Genomic DNA, 13,273 nt, shown 5'->3' with positions numbered 1-13,273 from the left:
CCACAAAATCAACCCAATCTACAATGAGACATTGTCGGGTCCTCATCATTGGGGAGAGAGAGCTAGTGTTGGCACATCATTTTCTTTCTGGGATTGCCATACATTTCTCTTCTTTTCTTATTCGGAAAGTTACAAAAAATGTTTGTTGAAAAGTTTTTGATTTCAGCGACAGATACGATTAAAAAGGTGGTTTGCTTGTACCAAATGACTGACAAAATGTAATCTCAGCTACTGGGCAGCAGATGATGTCAGACTTACACAGTACACTCTCCATCAATAATTACTTGTACTTATGATTTGAACAGCAAAGGTTTGTGTTCATATAATCACAACTAATGAAAGGAACAAATGTGTTAGCATTTGGGCTGGGCCATAATTCAATATTATCATTTATTGTCTTTCAGTGGAATCATATCATGATGGTGATTTCCCATTCTGCTGTCTAAATTGATGAGCACAAGCAAATTTTATTTAAAAACTGAGGTATGAAACATTTTAAGGAATATAATTTTTTGACTGACATCACACCTCATCACTACCATTCGGTTCAATGGGATTAACATTAACTTGATTATTTATGTGATTTTGCAAAAGTGAGCCATATTGCGATATATATATCAATACGCCAGTGCTTGCATATGAATGTGTATTTGTATGTTTGCTCCATATGTATGTGCATATGAGTGTGTACATGTAAGTGTGTGTGTGTGTGTTGCACTTCTTACCCGTTTTGGTCTTGGCGATAAAAATGCAATAGGTTTCCTTATCCTGTGGAGTTTTTAAGGTTTTCATGTGCATGGTACCGTCTTGAGTAAAGCAGTCTTGCACTATCGCGCACTTGACTCCGCCCACCTTGGGCCCGTTCATGAGCAGAGACTCCCGATCAGAACCTGTCAGGGTTTTCACCTCGTCGGCCTGCGTAGGAAACAGCGCCACAAGCTCATGAAAATCATGGACTTTCAAAGTTAAGAGTCACACAAGTGTAAAAGGAAGCAATCACAGGGAGTACAAGTGGACCGCCAAGCCCTTTACTGTAACCTACAAAGATACAAGGATGCCACATGGATTATGTACTTTTATTCTTAACCTTTAAGTCCACTGGCTGTGCACAGTGTCCCTCTGAACTACAAAACAGATCTGCAAACGTCCCTGAGGCTGTAATGGCGGTTCACTGTCTTCCCTCTCCTCCCTACCTCTTCAGTTCTTGACATTCCAGTCATAGCCAGCCGTAAAAGGCCTAAAGGTCTCAAAATAACAGCCTGTCCTGTAAAGTGGTCTGACCGTGACCGATTAGCAGCATTCCAGGTATCATGGCTGCTTTCACACAGGGATTCACAGCAAATTTTCCAGTGCTAACAAGATTTTTTTTGTTACCAATTAACTCTGATGGGTGCAGACTTACATAAACACCGATATAGTTGATTTCTATGCTCTCAGAGTTTTAAATTAACACAGAGGATTTTGCAGATATGGGTTCAGCGTCGGCCTCTTTAACCACTATTCTATCCTACCGCCCCTGCCCAAACATTGTTGCCATAATGATAAAACACAAGGGATAATTCACCCTGCATACACACTTTCAGTTATTGTCTTTTTACCGTGATTTTGCCCAGGATGCCCCGCCCGGCCCACATTCTGCCATCCAGGCCCACGATGGCCGATTCCATGAGTACGTTACTGGGTTCGAAATTAGCCAGAGTGTCCAGGTAGGTGTACCAAGTGTTCTCCTTCTCCTCTTGCTTATCTGCCATTTTTCATAGGCAGGGAGGTAGGGAAACTGCATTGGAAACAAAGGAAAGATATCTTACCACATTGGCAGATTTGTTTTTTTTTTATTTTATTTTTTTACTTTTTTTTTTTTACTTTGCTTTCAATATGGAGAATTAGAAACACAAGATAGAATGGCTTTTCAGCTTTTGCGGTATAGGTTATATGTGAGCATTCAGACACCCAGGGAAAGAAGGTGGGAAGGCATGTATAGACAGAGACAGAGCTAAAGTAAAGCAAAATGTTAAAAACAGGCACATCTTACACTATTAACAAACCCCCCAAAAAAGCCAATAATCACTCCCCGTATGTGTGAGTTCATCTGCATCACAAAAGGCCAAGCAACTGACTTTATCCTGTGTTCAGACTTTTACTACTCTGGCAGATCATTTTGCTGGTTGACTTGACAGACAAAGAGAGAGAGAAAGAAAGAAAGAAAGAAAGAAAGAAAGAAAGAAAGAAAAGAGCAATATAGAGAGAGATCATTCTGGCTTACCTGAGTGAGGTTTGTCAGGTGAGAGCGAAGGAGTGGAGAAAAGTAGGAGGTGTCAAGCTTTTATACTTCTCTGTGTGCGTGCCGGAGGGGGGGAGGGTCGTCCCAAAGATGTATGCTAGATGTATGTGAATGGTATGCCAACCCTCAGGTCTGACCTGCTATATGCACACACAAGCACACTGACACATATCAGCTCTCCGCTCTCCTCCCCAAGTCACACTGAGCCCAGTCGGCATCCTCCATGCACAGTCCAGGCATCCGTCCACTTGACATGCAAAAAAGTAAAATTTACTATGCCAATAAAGATCATAGATTTACATTAACTTAAACAGTACAGGCTCAAAACACATACTGCAGACAAATGTAAGACAATGTACTAACCAACAAATTACTTTACACCATAGATTGACTTGAGCATACACACAGAGCTATACTGTATCAAATTTGAATGCAACTCACATCAAAGACATCATGCTAAAAATCATTGTTCCCACCATAAATTTCCCATAAAGGCCTGAATGAAGACTAAATGCCAAACGATTACAGAGCATGACTAAAAAAAATCATAATACAAAAAATTTAAAAAATCATTAAACAGACATCTAATGCAACTTCAGCACCAGGGACATGGCCCCACATACCACCAAATAAAGCAAGCTAAATAACTGTAGCAAGCATTCACTTCAGGTGAGGTGATGTGACAGTGGGAACTGCAGAAGGTGAAAGGAGCAGCACATTGAGACAATGGGATGGACCTGGACTTTTGTCCAGACCAGCCCACCACAATCGGCCGGACACCAACCATCCTTGCTGGTGATTTCACAACACAACACGCCGCTTATTTGATGTGAGTTTGTTTAATGTGGCCCGGCTTCCCAGTTGGGTGGGGTTTGCATTTTTAAGCACTGTGATTGGCTCGAACGTCCAAACACCGCCCAGTCAGCAAAGTTGTTGTAAAAACTAACCAAACCAGTTGTTTAAGCCACCAAATTTTGACTGCTCTGTATTTATTATGTATAAATTATTTTATTTATCTTTGTTTTGGATAGCTTTGTTTTCTGACACCTTGTACTAGGTGCACAGACCTGCTGTCTGTATCCACTCTTTTTTAGTTTCAGTTTCCAGTTTATTGGGATAACTGAAAGCAACTGATTGAAATGAAAAATATCACATATCTGACCATACATACAGCAAAATTGATGGTATGAAAGGAAATCACCCGTGCTATCTAGTATATCATTTATAAAAACAATTCCATTTCTCTGAAGTGTTTCCCATAAAAAGGGCTTCCCATCTATTAACAGTTCTGAGTTCATCCATATTACCTGATTTTGGATATCTTCTGGGGTATCTGGAGGGTAATACTGGAAACTCAACGAAGCCTTCAATGCATCCTTAAAAAAGGGTGAGAGATTTGCTAATATTCCTTTAAATAGCCATTCAAAGTGGTGAGATTTTAATTGAAAAAAGGGAAACAATTTGCTGTCAAAGAATAAGTACACAGAAGATAAGTTTTGACTTTTTTGACGGTTCTCCAGAGACTGTTATGGTAAATTTTATTAATCCATTAAGTTCATAGCTGCAATATTTTTTAGATTTAATCCACCATTTTCATGTGAATTATATATATATTGCCTTTTAATCTTGTCAGGCTTATTATTCCAAAGGAACTTAAACATTTTTTGTTCAAATCATCTAAAGAAGGATGCCTCTGGGGAGGGAAGTGCCATTAAGAGATAAATAAATGAACTGAGGAATTACAAGAGTATTAATCAATGTAATCTTTCCTTGTGTTATGGTCCAGCTCCGAGACCATAGCAAATGAGGGAAGCACATGTGATGGATTAACTAAAAGAAAGGAATTTTATTTAACAAAGGTTGACTTAACTTAACAAATGTAACAAAATATTGTTTTTAACAAATGACAGAATTTTCCCTCTTCAAGGTTGTAAAACATTTTCAATTTTCTCCATTTTTCATCAGCCCGTAATTTATCTTAACTAGATCTTTTAGATTATCTGGAATATGAATTCCCAAAACATCTACTAACATCTACTTGTTCTGTGGTAAAATCTTTTCATAGTGATTGAAACACAAGCATTTGCACACAGAGACAAATGCACACACACACACACACACACAAACACACACACACACACACAAACACACACACACACACACTCCCCTAGCTGTTGCCTCGCAGGCAAGTAGCACAGTCTGACTGAGCAGGAAAAACCAGGAGAGGACAACTTGGTCCTGCCTTGAGTGAATACAGTTGAGGAGACATGCAGAAACAGTGAGGCTCTTTAACAATCATTTCCATAAAGCTTTACATAGAACTAACTGACTGTGTGTGTGTGTGTGTGTGTGTGTGTGTGTGTGTTCCCAGCCCAGTAGTAGTCGTTTTAAACACACAGTCTCTCTCTCTCTTTCTGTGTCTCTTCCACACACATTGGTCATACATTATGTAACAGGATTGTTGTAATCTGAATACAAACCCTGGTAACTGTAATCTGCTGCAGTCAGTGGGGGATGGGGGGGGGGGGGGAGGGTGTATCCAGATGTATCAAGACTTAAGTGAAAGTTAAGAAATGCATTGGTTTATCAATTTAGGTTGAGGGTCTCTGGCCAAATTAGAGGTAGCCATAGGGTTAGGGTTAGGGTTAGGCAACACTATGTGTCTAGATGGAGATGAAGAAGCCTGAATGTTGTAAAGTTTTAAAGGCCTACTATGAGGAAAAAAAAACCAATTAAATGGTGCGAAAAGAGAAGCTCTATACGTCTCGCTGCATACCTCCTCCTCCGAAGTCTCCACATTGTCCTCTAGTGTTTCTTGCTCAGCATGTAAGTTGCCTGCAAGGTGTGTGTGTATGTGTGTGTGTGTGTGTGGCAGGTCAGACCCGAGTGTTGACATTCTGACTTGCTGCTGGACAGGTCTGTGGTGATCTTTTGTGTGTGCATGTGTGTTGGAATGTTTTTTTCGCCCATATCAGTCGTACATCTCTGCAAATGTTCGGAACAACTTTAATATTTCCCTATAGTCTCTTTCTGTGGAATCTTTATTTTTTGCTCTTGTGTGTGCAGGGTGGGGCAGGAGGGATGGTGGGGGGTGGGTGGGAGTTTACAGCACAGACAGTTGGGGGGGAATTTGAGCCTATAGGCCAGCAGGGGTAAATGCACTGTAAAAAATGACCCGCTTGGCTTAGCAAGTGATTTTACTTTGCATTTATTTTGCACTTATTTTGCATTTTTGCATCTACGGTACGTCAAAATAGTTGAAGTCAAATTTTCATTCACATTTAAATCCTGTATTGCACTGGCAGGTGATTTTCCCCATTTCAAGAAATGTATTTTCACTTGTTTCATGACAGTATGACTTGTTCTGAGATTTGAGACTTGAAACAAGATATGAAACAAGTGAAATTTCTTGGTGTCAGCTGAATTACCCGCCAGTGCAGTGAGATGATTTCATTCAAAGTCTCTTGAGGAAAGCGCAATAGAAGCTCGATAGAAGATAAAGTCACTTGCTGAGCGTGTCACTTTTTGCTGTGCATGTACCCGTCCAGGCCTGGGATCGTATTCCTGTGTCTCCCTGAAAAGCAAACGAAGGGTTTAATTCTAAAACTCTAGTAAGTAATTTGAATACTTACAAATGTTATGTACATTTGTGAAAAAAACCATTGCTGAATGCGAGATAAATAAAATGACTATTAACACTCACTACATTTTAAATGGAATTGGGGGCTCTTTGTATTGGCCTATATTGGCTCATATGTTTCCTCCACAAATCATATGCTGGTGGTTGTGCTCTTTGTAGCTGCAAAAGAGCTACTGGGAACACTTGATCTGGGAACGCTTGCCCGCCTTGCAAAGGAGCTACTGGGAACACTTGATCTGGGAAGGCTCGCCTGCCTTGCAAAGGAGCTACTGGGAACACTTGATCTGGGAAGGCTCGCCTGCCTTGCAAAGGAGCTACTGGGAACACTTGATCTGGGAAGGCTCGCCCGCCTCGCTCAGCCTGTCAGTCGTCTGGCTCTGGTCTCAAAGCAGGTCAGTTCAGCAGCACTGCTTGTCAGCAAACTCTTTAACAACTTCTGGAATTTACATAATTTACAGTTTACAATTTAAGCTTTAGATGTCTGAATACAAGGTGACCATGCTTGCAGAGCTTGTGGTATTTTTTGCAGCAGGGGCATGTTCTGCAGCATGTGTACAGAATCAAGCTTACCCTTCTGTTGCTCCTACTTGTAGAAATTAACAAATTCAGTCAAATTCTTACATGTATTGCATGGAAATGATAATTACTTATGTATTGTAAGATGATGCTGAAATGTTTAACTTTGTAAAATATGCCTTATTTGGAGCATAAATCAAAAGTACAGAGCGAGGCATAGAAAGCATATAGAATAATAGGGTATATAAGATATAAGTAACAGTAAATGTCTTAAGGTACCACACTGATATTTTCAAACTGAGAATTTTCTAGAACTGCGTCACTTGTGTTTTCTTTCTTACTCTGCTGAGAGGGGAGCTGTGCCATGAAGGGCCAGCTAGGGCCACTTTTTGTTATCAGATCCCCCAGTTCTATTCTGAAAGTATCTTCTGTGTGTGTTTTGTTCCCCCCCTCCCAAACATATCCATGTCATTGTATATAAAAGGCGAGATTGGTAATTTAAGGGCTTTTCACTCTTTTGTGCTTCACAGATTCAGCCATGGATGACGTGCTGAGCGTGGCCGACTACTACATCCTCACCCCCTATGTGTACCCGGCCTCCTGGCCCGAGGACGGGACTCTGCGGCAACTCATCAGCCTGCTGCTGGTGACCAACCTGGGAGCACAACTCATCTACCTAGGCTTCGCTGCTCTGAGCTTTTACTGCGTCTTCGACCATAAGCTCATGAAACACCCACAGTTTATTAAGGTAGGCTGTTTAACTGGCCATGGATCAGGCCTGGTATTGACGTAGTTTGGAGACCAGTAAAAGGTCAGTAGACGTCAGTGGAAGCTTGATTTAATGACATTTGCTTCAGCAAGACTGCTGATGTGGAAGAATTATTATTTGTCTTAATCCTATTTATTTTTAAAGATAAACTCTGGTTTTCTAGCACTACGTCTTCTATCCTGAGACTCAGACCCTGGCGCATAAAGATGGCAGTCTTTTGTTTTAATGTCATTCAAACACCTTGGTCACCTCTGAGCTCAATGCAAGCAGCCATCTTACTGTACCTGGTCCATTGCTAGTGGATTATCAAGAAGAATGACAATTGGCATATCATTTTGGGGAGTGTGCCCTTTGTGATATGCGGAAGAGGATTAGGGCCATATGTAAAAAATGCATTTGGGTTCTGAGATTAATTTTAGAATTCTGAGAACAAAATCAGAATTACTTTAATCTGAGAATCTCAGTATTCTGACTTTATTCTCAGAATCTCAGAAATCTGACTTCACTCTCAGAATTCTGACTTTAAACTCAGAACTCAAATAAAAATTTAATGTGTCCATGTTCCTTTTCCATAGTCATTAAAGTAAGAAAATGGGTAAAATCAGGATAGATAACTCCAGGTTTACTTGTGGATCAAGATCCTAGACTGATGGTAATCTAGACTGCTTGTCGCTATCAGAGGGATTTAACAGTAACACAGACTCTGCATAACAATCTAGTAACGACTCCAGAGCAGGTTTACACAAGTCCTAACTTTGTGTCTCCAATGTAATGACAGAACCAGGTACGAAGAGAGATCAATCTAGGAACAGTCTCCATCTTCTGGATGAGCTTCCCCACAGTGGCCTTATTCTTCGCTGAGATCAGGGGATACAGCAAACTGTACGACGACGTCAGCGAATCTGCCTTGGGTGAGAGAACAGTCGCCAACCCCGAAACCCGGGCTAGGGTCCTTCACTTTGAATCCAGCCTAGAATCAAGTTCTCAAATGTTGAAACAGGTTGTACCATGAGACCCATACTTGTTGTTTGTGTTGCAGGCTGGCCCGGGGTGCTGCTGAGCATTGCTGGTTTCCTGTTCTTTACTGACATGTGTATCTACTGGATACACCGCTCCATGCATCATAAGAACATTTACAAGGTGATCTTAAATGTGTTTCATGGATGATTGAGATGTAGAGGGCTAGTATGACATTAAAGGCCTAGATATGCTTTGGCGAGGCATAGTGCTGTTCACTCTGGCTCAACTTGAGCCTGACTGACTCACATATTTTCAGTTAGTGGTCAGTTTTGAATGTCAGCCCTATGGTGTCAGCAGGCCTCCTGCATGACAAATCAATGTGGAATTGCCTTACTGTGGGTTTTTAACTACACCTATTTTATTAGAGGTCACTTTGAATGTCTGAATTTCAGAACACTTACAGCAGAACTGTTTCCCACCTGGATCCTCATTACCTACCAATTGATTTACGCTTGCTTGTCTGAGTGCTTGGTTCTCCAATAGGCCAATGGAGTCCATTGGATGTATTGGAGAGCTACACCCAGGTAAGGAAGATGTTGAGTAATGAAGCAATTGTCCAGATTTTGGTCAGAATTGATCAGTATGATGGAAAATCATGGGAAAATAGGGCCCAGGCTGAAAATTATGCTTTATCTTCTACTGTACTTGGGTCCGAGTTATTCGAGCTCTGAGTTGTTAATTTTGCTGGAGTCCTGAGATCGAAGTCGGTTTTAAATTAAACCTAGTTAATTATGGTCATTCATGTTTCTCCCCCTCAGCACTTACATAAGCAGCACCATATATTCAAGATCCCTACGCCATTCGCCAGCCATGCCTTCCACCCAGTCGACGGCTTCCTGCAGAGTCTACCCTACCACGTCTACCCTTTCCTCTTCCCACTCCACAAGGTGGCAGTCTTCACTTAACAGTTTGATATTAGAACCATGTTTGAGGAGTAACAATCCAGCAAATGATGAATACAACAGGTTTGAGTGGAACTGTAAACGGTGTTGTCAGGTGAAAACCTTCTCACTCCATTTTCATGTTTTTACTTGACTATAAGGATATATAAGGAAGTTCCTCTGTGGGTTGAGGAACTTTCATGACTTTCATGGTCTGCAAAACAGTTCGAAAAACCATTGTGCAAATTCTAAAATGTCATAGTCGTCAACCGATTTCAGTGGAACTGTATAACGCTGTTGTCAAGTGAAAACGTATATCACTCAAGTTGTCATGATTTTCATGTTTTCACTTGAATCGAATGATTACGAATGAAGTTCCTCTGTGGGACACTCGGGCTTGCAAAATACTTTCAAAAATCATTGTGCAACTTCAAAAATGCATGGTCATCAACCTAAAAACGAGGCTGTTCCATAGTCCCATAAAACAATTATTTCTAAAAAAGTTTGAGTATGCTATCAACATGATATAAACTGTCAAATGACATTTTGACATTCTCCAGGTGGTCTACCTCGCCCTCTTCGTCTTCGTCAACATCTGGACCATTTCCATCCATGACGGGGACTACCGCCTCCCCGGCCCTCTGATCGAGGTGATCAACGGCGCTGCCCACCACGTGGACCATCACCTCTTCTTCTACTACAACTACGGTCAATACTTCACCCTCTGGGACCGTCTGGGGGGTTCGTACCGACACCCCTCGGCCCTGCTGGGGAAGGGGCCACACGACCACATCCGCAAACTCACAGCAGAGGCTGCAGAGACGGACAGATGACAGATTTTTTTTTTCTGGTTGAAACTTCCGAGGAAAAGGTTTCTGGGGAAGTGCTCGCCCTGCGTCATGACGCGAGGGATAGTTGCATCAGACACTGTGATTTGGTTATGTGGGTTTTTAAAAGGTTTTTTTGGTCTTTATGTCCATGTAAGTGTTTTCAGTAGAACTACACAGAGATGTATTGCAGAAAGATGTCTGTGTGCTTTTGACAATATTTGTTCAGTAGCCCAGTTTAGTACATATTGGTCACACTTTAAAATAGTAGACGTACTATCACATTATTGGCCATGTTACACAAGGTGATGAATTTGTCTACATACCCATCCTTGATGTGCATAAGCTCAACATATGTGTTTTTTCAGTAGTATGGTGTGATCAGAGTGCATCTTGGTAAAGGTGTTCTTTGGTTGTACTGCTTCTTTTCTGTCCCATTACTTATAATACTCCATTTTATCTTACGTTTTGTTTTTTTTTACTTACTCTCAAAATATTTTTTTGCCCCCCCAAAAGTCCTCCAGGTATTTAATCTTTGGAAGGGCTTTTTAGCTCGATAGCTTTGAATATCACTTTGACCCATTTTAACCTTTGTGTGTGTTGAGGTCCTAAACAAGACTGCTGTTCCAAATACAGTAGCGTTGACAGAGGCAACATATCAGGTACTATTCCTTCACTACTTAAGACGAAAGGCATTATTCTAATCAAGATTACATACACTTTTTGTTTTGTGGGAGACAACTGTGAGAGAACCTTTCAAGTTTTCAAGAAGGACTTTAGTCTGATAGATTTTACTGCCAGTTACATTGAAATCCAGGGTTCTATTCATCCAAATAACAATGTAAATCCCCACCAAAAGCTGATTTGTGATCCTAATTTTATATTGTGTGCATTTTGTTTGGCAGTATGTAGCCCACTATGAGGCACTGTTGCTACTGTGCTGCACTTGAATAGCTAGTCGCCTCTAGGGGAAAGCAATGATGGAGAGCAGACTGAGGCCAGGTTAGAATCACAGCCGGCTCGCTTAATGGGATTTTTGCCGGACTGCTGAGCGGCCCGGCCAAGAATACCCTGTCCCTAACTGACTGATTCCCCATTGTTGGAACCTGCATGCCACAGCAGCCGTTTTAGGGCACAGGACATTGCCCAAGAGCCTGAAAATGTCACCCTACTTCTCACTGACTTTCAACAGGGAGGAAGAATCTTCTGGAACCTACATGAAAAGAAGCTCCAGCACTATTTATGGAGAGAAAGTCATAGCTCAAATGTTTCATGTTTCATGTTCCTGACAGACAATGTCCCCCCACAGGCTGCATTCACGGTTCGGCTAAACTAGGCTTGGATGGTACTTTTGAGTAGAACCTGGTATTTATGCAAGTAACTTCACATTTCTCATCTTCCTAAACACCTTTTCTCTCCAACCTGATATTGTGTTTACAAATTTGACTATAATTGAACATAAATTAAACATGTAGGAAATGTGAAACTTTCTTTTGCTTTGAGGGCATTGGTGTTTAACACTCAATAAATTCAACATTCAAGTTTGTATTTATTGCTTATAAAATTATTTTGCTCCAACTCATGGCTCAGTAACATTCTCACCCAATGATTCAAGTTGTGCAATCTAGGACCACATTTAGTTTCCTGATACCCATGTATCCACTGCCATCTCCACTTTCTTGGATCCAAAAGTTAAAAAAAAACTTTGCTTTAGATGATGAAGTGTTACAGACAACAAATCTAAGGATGGCCTACTGGACTAGGATTGGTGCTGTCAGTGCTACAGCTGTCTAACCAACCATACAACATACAGCAGCCAGCACCAGGACATTTGGATAAGACTTCTTCCCGTCAAGAGACTTCAGAAACCAAGAGTCAAGTTTGGTTATGCTTGTTGTCACTGATTTAAAGTGATGGATTATGGTTACAGCTCCAGATCAGAGTATATTTGATGTGTTAAGTTTTTCAATTATAACATAAAATTTTAAGATTCTTGCAGGGAGGACTCTCTCAAAATGTAAATCCATTATGCTTGAATATTTCCAAAGAATACATAATAAACCAGTTACTGCTCCGAAATACATGCATCACTTGTGCTTAGCTGGAACATACTGCCAGTCCTTGTCCAAAGAAATTACACATATCTGAATCCAGCGGGGTGGATGTGGACTGTGTGTGTGTGTGTGGGGGGGGTCTTGGTTCCACAGGTGGCACTTCACTGATTCCAGGTCAGGCTTTTAGGTTCCAGTGTTTGGGGTGTTTTCATGCAGGCTCTGCAGGGCCAGGTCTGTCCACTTCATCTCTTGCTCTTTCACAGACTCGGTTGATCCTCCGTTGTCCTGCTCAGCCTCGGGCAGCTCGCTCTGAAAGAGGACAGCACAAGACAACATGAGACAGGGGAGCTGGGCTGGGGTCACAACCATCTCAACTCATCCTGTTTAATAACAGGGATGGGATGAGGACAAAAAAGAAAACATTTGAGGACAATAGTGAAGCTCCATTAAAAATAAACAGGAATGCTGTCAATTAACAGGGCACAAGTGAAATCTCATATACGAGGAGAAATGTGGTGTTAGGTGAGAGCTGAATTAGGCTTTGTGAACCACCTCGTCGTTTCTTGCACTCCCGACTGTAAATTCAACCTTTGTGAGCTCTGTGTCCGGCTAACGCTAACGTTAAACTGGAAGGCATATCCAACATTTACCAGAGGAATGGTGACATCTTCATAAGGCAGTCGGTCTTCCCTCCAGGCGTCATCAGTGAGATCCAGGACTCTCCCATCCCGCTGAAATTCACTGTCCATCCTCTTTTCAGGGAAATAATAAGCTAACCTTGCCCACTCAACCCGGTTCCTGTAGCTAGCCTCAAGCTAACTGCATCAGTTCGAGCAGTGTTGCAGAAGGTAGATGGAGCCAGTCAACTCACACGTTTGCTGTCTTTTCTAATGCACTAGTTAGCTTACAAAGTGATAAGAAAATAGCAGCAACAACAAAAAGGTAGCCTAGGTTTCTGCACAGTAGACGTGCTGCCCAAGGAGGTTGCCTAGGAAGTGAAGATGCAAGAGTCGCGGTAATTGTGCGTAGACAGCTGGCGCATTCTAAAGGAGTGATGTATGTGCAAATGCTGCTTTCAAGTGCTGCGGGACATGAACGACCGAACAAGGTGATAAATACTGTATGTCTGATAAACGTTTTTTTTTTTTTCTTTTTTTGTGATAGCAGAGTCGCCGATATGTGACGTTCAGGGAAGCGGGAGTAAATGCAAAAAAGACTTGTGCCGCATTTAAGTGCAAAAATAATAACATATATGAGCGAAGTGGAGTGACAGCTGAGCTCGTGT

The 13,273-nt window shown here is 41.5% G+C and overlaps 2 protein-coding genes across 2 annotated transcripts; one reads left to right on the top strand and one right to left on the bottom strand.

Annotated features, from left to right (window-relative positions):
• Positions 1-6,975: 6,975 nt before the first annotated feature.
• LOC139667922 (lathosterol oxidase-like) lies at positions 6,976-9,940 on the top strand. The gene is made up of 5 exons (XM_071547402.1): positions 6,976-7,185; positions 7,985-8,117; positions 8,246-8,346; positions 8,985-9,113; positions 9,668-9,940. Exons 1-5 carry the CDS (start codon positions 6,976-6,978, stop codon positions 9,938-9,940), a joined length of 846 nt encoding a protein of 281 aa, XP_071403503.1.
• A 1,541-nt stretch (positions 9,941-11,481) lies between these two features.
• On the bottom strand, positions 11,482-12,983 carry anapc13 (anaphase promoting complex subunit 13). Its single transcript, XM_071547445.1, has 2 exons — positions 12,639-12,983; positions 11,482-12,297 (listed from the first exon to the last, which is right to left on the bottom strand). Exons 1-2 carry the CDS (start codon positions 12,735-12,737, stop codon positions 12,172-12,174), a joined length of 225 nt encoding a protein of 74 aa, XP_071403546.1. The 5' UTR covers positions 12,738-12,983; the 3' UTR covers positions 11,482-12,171.
• Between the last annotated feature and the right edge of the window lie 290 nt (positions 12,984-13,273).

Source organism: Centroberyx affinis, unplaced genomic scaffold, assembly GCF_046629955.1.
Source record: "Centroberyx affinis isolate AG114_WGS23_722 - 3 ecotype Tasmania unplaced genomic scaffold, CSIRO-AGI_Caff_v1 ptg000270l_1, whole genome shotgun sequence".
NCBI lineage: Eukaryota > Metazoa > Chordata > Actinopteri > Beryciformes > Berycidae > Centroberyx > Centroberyx affinis.
Note: the sequence above shows the minus strand (reverse complement) of the source record. Positions and strands in the feature narration are given on the sequence as shown.

Bases quoted from the DNA above. Each gene is read 5' to 3' on its own strand.
- anapc13 (XM_071547445.1), bottom strand. From the start codon at position 12,737: ATGGACAGTGAATTTCAGCGGGATGGGAGAGTCCTGGATCTCACTGAT. The intron at 12,298-12,638 runs GTAAATGTTGGA...GTCCTCTTTCAG, and splicing joins AAGATGTCACCATTCCTCTG to AGCGAGCTGCCCGAGGCTGA.
- LOC139667922 (XM_071547402.1), top strand. From the start codon at position 6,976: ATGGATGACGTGCTGAGCGTGGCCGACTACTACATCCTCACCCCCTAT. The intron at 7,186-7,984 runs GTAGGCTGTTTA...ATGTAATGACAG, and splicing joins AACACCCACAGTTTATTAAG to AACCAGGTACGAAGAGAGAT. The intron at 8,347-8,984 runs GTGATCTTAAAT...TCTCCCCCTCAG, and splicing joins ATCATAAGAACATTTACAAG to CACTTACATAAGCAGCACCA.